This window comes from Nanorana parkeri, unplaced genomic scaffold (genome assembly GCF_000935625.1).
Source record: "Nanorana parkeri isolate BGI_ZX_2015 unplaced genomic scaffold, ASM93562v1 scaffold2974, whole genome shotgun sequence".
NCBI lineage: Eukaryota > Metazoa > Chordata > Amphibia > Anura > Dicroglossidae > Nanorana > Nanorana parkeri.
The window spans coordinates 61190-75705 of NW_017309242.1; the positions used below are offsets into that span (position 1 = coordinate 61190).

The following is a 14516-nucleotide window of genomic DNA, read 5'->3' on the forward strand; positions in this document are numbered from 1 at the left end:
GTTAGTGGGCCATGCTACTCCCCCCCCCACCTGCTGCCCTCCCCAATGAGACGCCGCCTGAGGCTACAAAAACCCTATTATGTCCTAAAAGTATCCCATATATATACAGTATATGTGGTTCTAATTTGTTGCAGTTGTCCATCCTGTCCTAGGGTGACAACGTTCACTGTATCGTATCTATAGAGGATAGGGTTGCCACCTTTTCTTCCATCGAAACCTGAACAGAATTTTTTTGGGGAGAATGAGTGGCGGCTTATTCATATGTAAATATCACAGTCGAGATTATTTTCAGTGGGGGGGGGGGGGGGGGGCGGGGATGTGCGGGTTTCAGCTGCCATGAAACCCGAATACAGCATTCAAAACCCGAACTGTCCAGGTGAATCCTGGACAGGTGGCAACCCTAATAGAGGAGCAGCGTTGTCACCGAACGACAGGATGTGTGTCAGGACTACAAACAAACAAACCCCAGCTCTATAACATAGGCAGGGAGGTGTTCTATAGCCCACAGGGATAGCTGGGAACAATGTAACTGATAAGGGAGCTCAGGGAGTTATCGGCTCTCTGGATTTCTGGCAGGAATGTGGCTCATGTTCAATGATTGCTGCTCAGAACTGGCACTACGTCCACCCAGAATTTGTACCAAACCCAGCGACACCCGGCCCTGGAACTAGCCCCACGAGTAAGAGTGGGGCAATGGCAGCCGGCAGTACAAGATGTCCTCAATCTGATGGTCAGCCTCATTCAACTCCCTTTCCTCTGAGCCCAGGTTGTCCTGGACCCACCCACAGCCTGTGACTGGACAGGGAACGGAAAAAAACAGCTCAGTAATGAGCTCATCACTCTGATCTCTCCTCCTGTCAGCACATGATCTTAGTGCTGCTTCTCCCACTCCCAATCTGAGCTCTGCTCTACAGGAACAGCAGGAGGGTGATACCGGGTCACATGTAGGGACTTGCACTGCTTGCATATAGAAAAACATATATTTTTTTTACGCACGCACGCACGCACGCACGCACAATGAATGACATGTTTGTTGTAACATGTTATATAGATTGCGAGATAATAGAAATTGAGTGAAATTGGATTACACTCCATCACGCACTACAATATATACTCCATGATCAGACAATATACTCCAAAACACATATTAGGGAACTCTTCCCTCTCCTAAAATGGCCGCCGCGGACTCAGGATTACACTGCGCATGCTCCGCCTCTTCCTCACCGACACACGGCTGTGTCTACACAAAGATGGCCGCCGCACTCACTGACCGGGGACATAGCGAGCGAAATCGTTTTCGTGTAGTTTTTTATAATATATTTTTGTGCCCTTTCGCAGAGTTTCTGTCGGCTGTCATTAGCGGCTTCGGACAATTCTGATGTCGACAGTATTTTCCGACCACTGAGAAGTCCCCCGCTCACCAGGCTGGGTGTAACCATGGTAACAAGGAAGTGGGTGTGCGGTGTACAGGCGGCGGAAGTGCACCCCCGTAAAACGGAAGTGGGAGCTGTAATCTAGTGTTGGTGGGTATTGTTTACAGCAGTACATGTGGTGGGTGTTGCTGTTTTGGGTGTGGTATATATAGGCATGTGTGAGGGGTACATGGGGGGTGTCATGGTGTGTAAATGGTGAATGAGGGTGTCATGGGCTGTGAGTGAGGTGTATAGGGGAAAATGGGGAGGACAACCATCCAGGATTCATATGTTCGCTGATCTCACTGCTCTGTTATTCTCTGTATTTCCTCCTTTTATATGTAACATTTCTGTGCTGATATTTACTATTGCAATGCCCGGCTGTCTGTCCGGGGGGAGGGGGACTTGTGGGGGGTTCAGGATGGTCTGTGATGTCTGTAGGGGCTCCAACATGACTGTATATTATATTAAAACCGGCCCAGCCAGCCATTTACATGCCTTCTCTGTTGTCCCCTGGCGTAGTCCTCCTGTGTAATGGTCCTCTTGTGTCGTCCCCCTTTGCCGTCCTTCTGTGTTGTCATCATCTCCTCTACAGACATTTGCATCATCACGTAGCCAGGGATCCCGGAGGATTCACCCACACGCGTGTGTTATATATCGTAGCAATGAAAGACCTTCTGACTCATGGGTGATGTCCACCCGCAGCCATGGTCCATGGGCCATCACATGACCACTAATCTAACTGATTGCTTTCCTAAATAGATATGGGAGGGGAAGAGAGTGGAGGCTTAGGATGGATCCCGGGGTTGAGCCACGATGCCGTATTCCCATGGTGTGTGGGATTTTGGTGATGGCACACCTCGAACCCATGGCCAACCGTACCATAGGGGCATATTACAGGTTTTTGATAGAGGCGGCTCCCTCTGCTGTTGGGGTTTACCTTTTCATCTTCTGCCCTGAAACCCTTTTTACCCGGGATGACCAGTTCTCGGTATTGGGGGAACATTTGACTTTCTTTTTTACTAGGGATGCACCGATACCGGTACTAGTATCGATATCGGTGCCGAGTATTTGGGCGAGTACTTCCGGTATCAGGAAGAGGAGCATGGAGCCGGCCTCCCCGCCAATCGGAAAGCATGGCGTCGCCTCATTACACGGCGCCCCTTGTTCCTGATTGGCCAGGCGGCTCCGGCTGGGTACCGGAGGAAGGCCGCGTTCTGGCTGAAGAGGCCCCCGGGGGTGACAGGCTGCACATACTAAGGTAAGAGGGGACTTTCTTGTTAATCGGGAAGCCGGGTGGCGAGTCATTACACGCCGCCTGGCTTCCTGAATGGGACTTCCGGTACTCGGTAGTTGGTATCGGCGAGTAACGGAAAAAAATGATTGGCCCACGCGGCGGGGTGTGAGAACTAGGAACACGCGGCGGGGGGTGAGAACTAGGAACACGCGGCGGGGGGTGAGAACTAGGAAGGCGCGGCGGGGGGGGAGGAGTGGAGAACGCGGGGGCTGAGAAATAGGAACACGCAGCGGGGTGTGAGAACTAGGAACACGTGGCGGGGTGTGAGAACTAGGAACGCACGGCGGGGGCTGAGAACTAGGAACGCGCGGCGGGGTGTGAGAAGTAGGAACGCACGGCGGGGGCTGAGAACTAGGAACGCACGGCAGGGGCTGAGAACTAGGAACGCACGGCAGGGGCTGAGAACTAGGAACGCGGGGGCTGAGAACTAGGAACGCGGGGGCTGAGAACTAGGAACGCGGGGGCTGAGAAATAGGAACACGCAGCGGGGTGTGAGAACTAGGAACACGTGGCGGGGTGTGAGAACTAGGAACGCACGGCGGGGGCTGAGAACTAGGAACGCGCGGCGGGGTGTGAGAAGTAGGAACGCACGGCGGGGGCTGAGAACTAGGAACGCACGGCGGGGGCTGAGAACTAGGAACGCACGGCGGGGGCTGAGAACTAGGAACGCACGGCGGGGGCTGAGAACTAGGAACGCACGGCGGGGGCTGAGAACTAGGAACGCACGGCGGGGGCTGAGAACTAGGAACGCACGGCGGGGGCTGAGAACTAGGAACGCACGGCGGGGGCTGAGAACTAGGAACGCACGGCGGGGGCTGAGAACTAGGAACGCACGGCGGGGGCTGAGAACTAGGAACGCACGGCGGGGGCTGAGAACTAGGAACGCACGGCGGGGGCTGAGAACTAGGAACGCACGGCGGGGGCTGAGAACTAGGAACGCACGGCGGGGGCTGAGAACTAGGAACGCACGGCGGGGGCTGAGAACTAGGAACGCACGGCGGGGGCTGAGAACTAGGAACGCACGGCGGGGGCTGAGAACTAGGAACGCACGGCGGGGGCTGAGAACTAGGAACGCACGGCGGGGGCTGAGAACTAGGAACGCACGGCGGGGGCTGAGAACTAGGAACGCACGGCGGGGGCTGAGAACTAGGAACGCACGGCGGGGGCTGAGAACTAGGAACGCACGGCGGGGGCTGAGAACTAGGAACGCACGGCGGGGGCTGAGAACTAGGAACGCACGGCGGGGGCTGAGAACTAGGAACGCACGGCGGGGGCTGAGAACTAGGAACGCACGGCGGGGGCTGAGAACTAGGAACGCACGGCGGGGGCTGAGAACTAGGAACGCACGGCGGGGGCTGAGAACTAGGAACGCACGGCGGGGGCTGAGAACTAGGAACGCACGGCGGGGGCTGAGAACTAGGAACGCACGGCGGGGGCTGAGAACTAGGAACGCACGGCGGGGGCTGAGAACTAGGAACGCACGGCGGGGGCTGAGAACTAGGAACGCACGGCGGGGGCTGAGAACTAGGAACGCACGGCGGGGGCTGAGAACTAGGAACGCACGGCGGGGGCTGAGAACTAGGAACGCACGGCGGGGGCTGAGAACTAGGAACGCACGGCGGGGGCTGAGAACTAGGAACGCACGGCGGGGGCTGAGAACTAGGAACGCACGGCGGGGGCTGAGAACTAGGAACGCACGGCGGGGGCTGAGAACTAGGAACGCACGGCGGGGGCTGAGAACTAGGAACGCGCGGCGGGGGGTGAGAACTAGGAACACGTGGCGGGGTGTGAGAACTAGGAACACGCGGAGGGGTGTGAGAAGTAGGAACGCACGGCGGGGTGTCAGAACTAGGAACGCGCGGCGGGGGCTGAGAACTAGGAACGCGCGGCGGGGGCTGAGAACTAGAAACACACCCAGGTGCGCATTCCCAGTTCTCTGCTGCAACATTAATTTCGGTTCCTATGTCACAGGGCATTGAGCATGAGGATTTTAAAAGGGTGTATTGCCCCTAGAGAGTGAACACCGGGCTCCATGTGGAAGTTTTTCTGGGAGGAGGGGCGGGTTCCAGCAGATGAACGGGGCAGCCAAGAAGTACCAGCAGCGGAGGGGGCCCGACCTATACTGAGTAGGCACGGCACAGGTTCACTGTAGCCCGTCAGCTCTGTGACCAGATATCTGACCAGTAAATGGAATCTGTACATTGGTGTCCAGCATAAGACTCCCTCGCTTCCATCATCTCTTCCTCAGCTCCCCTAATATACAAACCTTCACTCATACTCATCCTCCGGATTCAGAATTTCATGTTTCTTTCTTTTCTTATGCCGTCAGCGATGGCGTCTGCGGATCTGAGGAAGGAGCTGGACTGTTCCATCTGTCTGAACATCTATACGGATCCCGTGACTCTACGCTGCGGACACAACTTCTGCCGGGTGTGTATCGATGGCGTGCTGGATTTGCAGCTAGGGAGCGCGCATTATGCGTGCCCCGAGTGCAGGAAACGGTTCCGGAGCCGCCCCGCGCTGCAGAAAAACATAACGCTGTGTAACATAGTGGAGAGTTTCCGTTCTTCCCACCCGGAGCAGAAGGAGAGCGGGATCTCCTGTACTTACTGCATCCACGCCTCTGTCCCGGCTGTGAAATCCTGCCTGCTGTGCGAAGCTTCTCTGTGTGACAACCACCTGAATGTCCACAGCAAGTCCCCAGAACACGTCCTATCGGACCCCACCGCTTCCCCGGACGACAGGAAGTGCTCCGTCCATAAGAAGGTCCTGGTGTACTACTGCACCGAGGACGCCGCCTGCATCTGCGTGTCCTGCTGCCTGATCGGGGAGCACAAAGGCCACCAAATCGAATCCCTCGAAGAGGCCGCCGAAAAGAAGAAGAAGCTGATGCGAAACGCGATTCATAAACTGGGGACGAAGCGGCGGAAGACCGAGAAGAGAGTCCAAAGCCTGCAGGAGCGCAAGAGGAAAGCGCAAGGCAAAGCGTCCGGAGAAACGGAAAGAGTCACCGCCCTGTTCAGAGACCTCCGGAGACAGCTGGAAGAGCTGGAGATGAGAGTCCGGGGGGAGATCTCCGGGCAGGCCGAGCGGGTCTCATGCTCCGTCTCCGATCTGATCCAGCAGCTGGAGGTACAGAAGGACGAGCTGTGCAGAAGGATGCGTCAGATGGAGGAGCTGTGCGACGCGACGGATCCACTGGCTGTCCTACAGGAACCGGTCCACGGGGGTTGGTTTGAGGAGGAGGGAGATGAGGATGTCGAGAGACAAAATAAATTCCTCCTAACCGCCGGCGATCTGGACGTGGCGCTGATCTCTCACACGCTGCACGCCGGCTTGTCGGATATAATATCGGGGATTAATGGGGCGAGCTACATGCAGGAAATCGCAGAGATACTACTGGATGTGAACACCGCCGGCTATTACCTGCACATATCAGATGACCAGAAGACCGTATCCTGGTCCGACATCAGCCAGAACCGCCCGGAAGTCCCGGAGCGCTTCCAGTACGCCCCTCAGGTGCTCAGCAGCCGCGGCTTCTCCGCCGGGCGACATTACTGGGACGCGGACGTCAGCGGCTCCGACGAATGGCGGGTGGGGATGTGTTACCCCAGCATGGAGAGGAAAGGAATAAAAAGCCAGTCGGTGATCGGAAGCAACAACAAATCCTGGTGCTTGCACAGGACCGCGGATCAGTATTTGGTGGTTCACGACGGGAATAAGACCCAGCTGGCTGACAGCAACTCTGTGGAACGCGTCAGGATATATCTGGACTACGAGGCCGGGCAAATCTCCTTTTACGATCTGCGCGACCCGATCCGACACCTCCACACCTTCGCCGCCACCTTCACCGAGCCCCTCCTGGTTGCATTACGTGTGTGGGAAGGTTGTATACGGATATCCGGGGGGAAACAGGAGATGTGAGACAACGCAAGGATCTGACTGGGGGGGGGTATTCAACCAGTACGGTGATACGGTGCGGGTGTATAAATACCATAATACCCGAGATTTCTGCACCTCTCCCTCTCCAACGGCCCGCAGAACTTATCATCGAAGTGCAGAACGAGCTGCTCCCAGGACTGAGCCACTCTCCAAACGAGCCGGGTGCCGGGGCCAGGTTGGGGCTCGTCCTACGCTCCTCGTACTTCACAGGTTCCAATGAGAAGACATTAATACTGGCTGAAGTCACAGGGCAGTTATTACAGACGCGAGTCCCCGAAAAAATGTATAGCGATGGCACCAGGGCAGGCCTTTAGGCGCCCTGTGCGAGAAAGCTTTATAGCGCCCTCTCAGTGACCACACCCCCTCAGTGGCCACACCCCCGTAACCACACCCATTTCCCCCAATATCATTTAAAGACTCCTATTTTGTGAAGCCGCAAAAGAAACATATTAAAAAGTATGACAAGAATAAAACTTTTATGCAAAGGTATCAAACTTGTCGGCACAATAGAAGTATTCTCATCACATAAAACAACAGAAGGTAAACAATAAATGTCAGACTACAATACAAATAAAGTGTCGGGTTGTCATGCCGATCCCTTTCTTCATGTAAGTGCATCTAGAAAAGTAAAAATAGAAAACAGAACACAAAACCCGGACTACGTGTAAAAAGAATGAATTACTATATGTCCGAATATAAGAAAAATGTATTCAGGTGTATAATAATTTGTTTGAGAATGTGCGGCGGCCATATTGGCCACCGGCGTGTTCTGTGAATGCGCGCCACCATCTTGGAGGCGGGGAGCATGACGTTACATGACGCCATGCATGCGTGGCGTCAGGTGACGTCACACACCGATATTGGCCCCACCATCTTGGTGTATACCTAGATATACACCAAGATGGCGGCGACATAATTTTTTATTATTTTATAATTTTTTTACTGTTGGGGGAGGGGCTTCGGGAAATATTAGGGGTCCACACAGACCCCCGACATTTCCATTTTAAAATAGAAAAGAAAGTGAGGACACCAAATCCTCAATCTCTTTTTCAGCTTCCTCAGCACTCAATGAATGGGAAGCTCTCAGTACAGAGGCTCCTCCCATTCATATTTACTATCAGCTGTTTCAGAATGGGGAGGAGCCTCTGTACTGAGTGCTTCTACCCATTGAGGAAATCATGAATGAACAGGAAGTGATGTAAATCACGTCCTGTTCATTCATAACTGGGGACACGTAGCACTACGTGTCCCCAGTTATTTACAAACACTGGAGTGATCAGACGATGGCTCCGGTGTTTGTCCTTCTCACACGGAGGACCGGTAAGTATCACTGATATCCACCCATGAAGGGGAGAGAAGCCGCCCCCAGGACGAGCTGTGTCGGCCGCACGGCGCCCTTGTCTCCATGGTGCCCTGTGCGGCTGCACAGCTCGCACACCCCTAAGGCCGGCCCTGGATGGCACTCTGTAAGCTGGCAAGCTTTATTGATCGCGGCAGGCAAACGAAGTGTCCACGCCTGGGAACCTCCTCTCAGACCGGGCTTAATCTAAATCAAGGAGGTAACTTTTGTCTTGCGATGGTTGTAAGGTACTTAAAAAAACGTACAATCTGCCCATCTTGCATAGGCAGATCGTACTTGCGATGATCGCAAGCCACGCCCCCTGAGGGGCGGGCTTCCGATGACCGCAATGCCGAACGGGCAGTGTGCGCTTGCGCACACACCGGACTGGGGACCTTTAGTGAGGAGCCCGACCCTAGAACCAGACTGTGTGGCTGGAGGACTGGGGAGCAGCAGCCTGTGTGACAAGCCTGTGTGGCCAGTGGATATTTTGTTTAAGGACTTTACCTGAAGTCGGTGAGACGGAAAAAAAATGTTTTGATTAACCCCTTCGTGACTGACGACGTACAGTGTACGTCGCCAGCATCGGGGCTGTTTAAACAGACTCCCGGCGACTTTTGCCGCCGGGACTCTGTTTAAACTTGTAGAGCCGACTGTCGGCTTTACAACAGAAGCGATCCTGGCGACTTACCTGATTATTTAAAAAAAATGGGTAATTTGTTGTGTTTTGGGGCATTTAATTAAATTTGTCACTAAATTTTGGGGTTTAATAAGGAGTTGCGCTAATATTGCGCAACATAAAAATTTTCAACTACCACCATTTTATTCTATAGGGTCTTGGCATTCAGAAAATATATAATGTTGGGGGGTTTTACGTCATTTTCAGGCCTAACATGTGGAATATAACATGGGTGCAAAAATGGAAAAAAGGGCCTCAGTCATGAAGGGGTTAATAAAACGACTGTGTGTTTGGAAACCCCTGAGAGGGAACACTCTGCGTGGACCTCTCTTTCCATTTTGTGAGTAAAACAGTGAAAAGCGAGTGGCGGTGTCCTTAATGTGCTACCGTTGGGAGCCGATCCGCACACTGTCTTCGATTACGCGCCGCCTGATGAGCGAATCACATTGTCTATCGGGATCGATAAAGCTTGCCAGTGTTGAATTCTACGCAGTGCCGCCCGTGTACGTGTCTACTTGTGTCTGTAATAACTGTTCTGTCGCTCCAGCCGGCATTAGACGTCTTCCTGTTGCATCTACTTTTAGGGTGTGTATGACCTCATCTGGCACCCCCACACCATCGCCAAGCATTCTCCCGCTGCATTACGAGTATTGGAAGGCCGTGTGATAATAGCTGGGCAGGATATGTAGAGAACTCATCCAGACTGATGACATCACAGGAGTGGGAGGAGTAATCTGTCTGGAGGGGTAACCCTGAGGTTATACAATAATATTGGGGGGGGGGAGGGGGCAGTTACATTTAGATGTATCCTCCTCGCCCTTCGCCGGTCTCTGCATTGGTGGTAATAAGGGGCCCATCACTGCAGCCAGAATTAGACGACTTCCTGTTGGTTGGGATGTCCTGGGTGAAAAACAAATTGTGGAGGGGAGAACTTTCTCGTGCCCGGGGCCCTGTAGTTATGGCGGATGTAGTGATCTATGGGGTGAATGGCACAGTTATGCACACTCCAGACTTGGGACGCAGCAGGTGAGGTCAGATGTTTTCACAGGACAAAGACTGAGATCCTCTGGGTGACCTCTGAACCCAAAGACAGCTGAGGCTTGGAAAAGTCATTTCTAAATTTGGAGCCGGCCGATGGCGATGGTAAGGCTGATATACTAAAGGAGTTGAGAATCTTTTTCTCAATAAATGTTGTGAATGTTTCACTTTCGTTATCAATGTCACGTGAAGAGGCGTATATCCTCTAAGAGAAGGACAGTCCAAGTGATAGCAAGAGTGTACCTGAGGGTAGAGGCAGCAGAGTGTACTGACCAAGCAGCATGGCAGGTAAGAAAGCAGCCATGGAGATGCACTAAAGTCATGAAGGTGGGCTGGAGGCACAGGGGTCCAGTAGAGTCATGAAGGCGGGCTGGAGGCACAGGCGGGCACTAGAGCCATGAAGGTGGGCTGGGGGCACAGGGGTGCACTAGTCATGAAGGTGGGCTAGAGGCACAGGGGTCCAGTAGAGTCATGAAGGCGGGCTGGAGGCACAGGCGGGCACTAGAGCCATGAAGGTGGGCTGGGGGCACAGGGGTGCACTAGTCATGAAGGTGGGCTAGAGGCACAGGGGTCCAGTAGAGTCATGAAGGCGGGCTGGAGGCACAGGCGGGCACTAGAGCCATGAAGGTGGGCTGGGGGCACAGGGGTGCACTAGTCATGAAGGTGGGCTAGAGGCACAGGGGTCCAGTAGAGTCATGAAGGCGGGCTGGAGGCACAGGCGGGCACTAGAGCCATGAAGGTGGGCTGGGGGCACAGGGGTGCACTAGTCATGAAGGTGGGCTAGAGGCACAGGGGTCCAGTAGAGTCATGAAGGCGGGCTGGAGGCACAGGCGGGCACTAGAGCCATGAAGGTGGGCTGGGGGCACAGGGGTGCACTAGTCATGAAGGTGGGCTAGAGGCACAGGGGTCCAGTAGAGTCATGAAGGCGGGCTGGAGGCACAGGCGGGCACTAGAGCCATGAAGGTGGGCTGGGGGCACAGGGGTGCACTAGTCATGAAGGTGGGCTAGAGGCACAGGGGTCCAGTAGAGTCATGAAGGCGGGCTGGAGGCACAGGCGGGCACTAGAGCCATGAAGGTGGGCTGGGGGCACAGGGGTGCACTAGTCATGAAGGTGGGCTAGAGGCACAGGGGTCCAGTAGAGTCATGAAGGCGGGCTGGAGGCACAGGCGGGCACTAGAGCCATGAAGGTGGGCTGGGGGCACAGGGGTGCACTAGTCATGAAGGTGGGCTAGAGGCACAGGGGTCCAGTAGAGTCATGAAGGCGGGCTGGAGGCACAGGCGGGCACTAGAGCCATGAAGGTGGGCTGGGGGCACAGGGGTGCACTAGTCATGAAGGTGGGCTAGAGGCACAGGGGTCCAGTAGAGTCATGAAGGCGGGCTGGAGGCACAGGCGGGCACTAGAGCCATGAAGGTGGGCTGGGGGCACAGGGGTGCACTAGTCATGAAGGTGGGCTAGAGGCACAGGGGTCCAGTAGAGTCATGAAGGCGGGCTGGAGGCACAGGCGGGCACTAGAGCCATGAAGGTGGGCTGGGGGCACAGGGGTGCACTAGTCATGAAGGTGGGCTAGAGGCACAGGGGTCCAGTAGAGTCATGAAGGCGGGCTGGAGGCACAGGCGGGCACTAGAGCCATGAAGGTGGGCTGGGGGCACAGGGGTGCACTAGTCATGAAGGTGGGCTAGAGGCACAGGGGTCCAGTAGAGTCATGAAGGCGGGCTGGAGGCACAGGCGGGCACTAGAGCCATGAAGGTGGGCTGGGGGCACAGGGGTGCACTAGTCATGAAGGTGGGCTAGAGGCACAGGGGTCCAGTAGAGTCATGAAGGCGGGCTGGAGGCACAGGCGGGCACTAGAGCCATGAAGGTGGGCTGGGGGCACAGGGGTGCACTAGTCATGAAGGTGGGCTAGAGGCACAGGGGTCCAGTAGAGTCATGAAGGCGGGCTGGAGGCACAGGCGGGCACTAGAGCCATGAAGGTGGGCTGGGGGCACAGGGGTGCACTAGTCATGAAGGTGGGCTAGAGGCACAGGGGTCCAGTAGAGTCATGAAGGCGGGCTGGAGGCACAGGCGGGCACTAGAGCCATGAAGGTGGGCTGGGGGCACAGGGGTGCACTAGTCATGAAGGTGGGCTAGAGGCACAGGGGTCCAGTAGAGTCATGAAGGCGGGCTGGAGGCACAGGCGGGCACTAGAGCCATGAAGGTGGGCTGGGGGCACAGGGGTGCACTAGTCATGAAGGTGGGCTAGAGGCACAGGGGTCCAGTAGAGTCATGAAGGCGGGCTGGAGGCACAGGCGGGCACTAGAGCCATGAAGGTGGGCTGGGGGCACAGGGGTGCACTAGTCATGAAGGTGGGCTAGAGGCACAGGGGTCCAGTAGAGTCATGAAGGCGGGCTGGAGGCACAGGCGGGCACTAGAGCCATGAAGGTGGGCTGGGGGCACAGGGGTGCACTAGTCATGAAGGTGGGCTAGAGGCACAGGGGTCCAGTAGAGTCATGAAGGCGGGCTGGAGGCACAGGCGGGCACTAGAGCCATGAAGGTGGGCTGGGGGCACAGGGGTGCACTAGTCATGAAGGTGGGCTAGAGGCACAGGGGTCCAGTAGAGTCATGAAGGCGGGCTGGAGGCACAGGCGGGCACTAGAGCCATGAAGGTGGGCTGGGGGCACAGGGGTGCACTAGTCATGAAGGTGGGCTAGAGGCACAGGGGTCCAGTAGAGTCATGAAGGCGGGCTGGAGGCACAGGCGGGCACTAGAGCCATGAAGGTGGGCTGGGGGCACAGGGGTGCACTAGTCATGAAGGTGGGCTAGAGGCACAGGGGTCCAGTAGAGTCATGAAGGCGGGCTGGAGGCACAGGCGGGCACTAGAGCCATGAAGGTGGGCTGGGGGCACAGGGGTGCACTAGTCATGAAGGTGGGCTAGAGGCACAGGGGTCCAGTAGAGTCATGAAGGCGGGCTGGAGGCACAGGCGGGCACTAGAGCCATGAAGGTGGGCTGGGGGCACAGGGGTGCACTAGTCATGAAGGTGGGCTAGAGGCACAGGGGTCCAGTAGAGTCATGAAGGCGGGCTGGAGGCACAGGCGGGCACTAGAGCCATGAAGGTGGGCTGGGGGCACAGGGGTGCACTAGTCATGAAGGTGGGCTAGAGGCACAGGGGTCCAGTAGAGTCATGAAGGCGGGCTGGAGGCACAGGCGGGCACTAGAGCCATGAAGGTGGGCTGGGGGCACAGGGGTGCACTAGTCATGAAGGTGGGCTAGAGGCACAGGGGTCCAGTAGAGTCATGAAGGCGGGCTGGAGGCACAGGCGGGCACTAGAGCCATGAAGGTGGGCTGGGGGCACAGGGGTGCACTAGTCATGAAGGTGGGCTAGAGGCACAGGGGTCCAGTAGAGTCATGAAGGCGGGCTGGAGGCACAGGGGTGCAGTAGAGTCATGACGGTGGGCTGCAGGCACGAGTGCACTAGAGTCATGAAGGTGGGCTGGAGGCACAGGGGTGCAGTAGAGTCATGAAGGTGGGCTGGAGGCACAGGGGTCCAGTAGAGTCATGAAGGTGGGCTGGTGGTACAGGGGTGCAGTAGAGTCATGAAGGTGGGCTGGAGGCACGAGTGCACTAGAGTCATGAAGGTGGGCTGGAGGCACAGGAGTGCACTAGAGTCATGAAGGTGGGCTGGAGGCACAGGGGTGCAGTAGAGTCATGAAGGTGGGCTGGTGGTACAGGGGTGCAGTAGAGTCATGAAGGTGGGCTGGAGGCACAGGGTGCAGTAGAGAGTAGAGTCATGAAGGTGGGCTGGAGGCACAGGGGTGCAGTAGAGTCATGAAGGTGGGCTAGAGGCACAGGGGTGCAGTAGAGTCATGAAGGTGGGCTAGAGGCACAGGGGTGCAGTAGAGTCATGAAGGTGGGCTAGAGGCACAGAGGTGCAGTAGAGTCATGAAGGTGGGCTAGAGGCACAGGGGGGCAGTAGAGTCATGAAGGTGGGCTAGAGGCACAGGGGTGCGCTGTATGATTTGGAGATGCAGAGGCATGCTGAAATAAGGGGTGCACTGGAGACACAAAGGTGTGCTGGGGACACGGGTATGCACCTGGAGATATGGAGGTGCACTGGAGCCACAGAGGCACAGGGGTGCTGCTAGAGTACACAGATCAGGCTTGGGGTATTGAGGAGACAAGATCAGGGTGCTGGTGAGACTCGAAAGGTGCGGTTGTTTGGCTTTAGGTGTACTAACGTGTTGCTCAAACACAGAGCCATGGGTCACTTCCCCCTTTAAGGTAGCACCAATCAGAAGAGCTGTCTTCTCATCCAGAGAGCTATCTCCCGATTGGCTACGGTGTGGGCACTCCTGGTGAAATGGTGAAAGTGCTGGCAAGGTGACCCGGCGCAGGAGAAGAGTGCGTGACACTGTGGAAAGCAAATTGCGGTTCACGTTCCATTACCCAATCATGTTCTGATAACAGGAAGCAAGAATCTGCTTTTCACGATTGGATCATTGAAGTGAATGTTCAGACAATTTATTGAGTGAAGATTCTGAACTCCTTTAGTAAATCGTCCTCCATGCCATGTTCGGTACCCGGGGACGGCTGTCTGGAGGCAATAGGAAGTCTCCTGTACTGTAAAACTGCCCCGTTGCTGCTTATGTTCAGCATGCTTCTATTATATTCGCTGTCATATGATCATGTGACCATCAAAGACAGGAACGGAATAATACATCAGTAACACGGCGAGCGATGGAGAGTCATTACCGATCTGCAGAGGAATTCACGTATAGAGCGTCGCTGCGCATCCGCTCCGGTCTATCAGGCATTTCCGGCTCTAGGCAGCTCC

General features: G+C 55.8%; 1 protein-coding gene across 1 annotated transcript; it reads left to right on the plus strand.

Moving 5' to 3' along the window:
* Window positions 1–1476: 1476 nt before the first annotated feature.
* On the plus strand, window positions 1477–6656 carry LOC108802590 (tripartite motif-containing protein 14-like). Its single transcript, XM_018574449.1, has 2 exons — window positions 1477–1523; window positions 5039–6656. Exon 2 carries the CDS (start codon window positions 5041–5043, stop codon window positions 6631–6633), a length of 1593 nt encoding a protein of 530 aa, XP_018429951.1. The 5' UTR covers window positions 1477–1523; window positions 5039–5040; the 3' UTR covers window positions 6634–6656.
* The last annotated feature ends 7860 nt before the right edge of the window (window positions 6657–14516 follow it).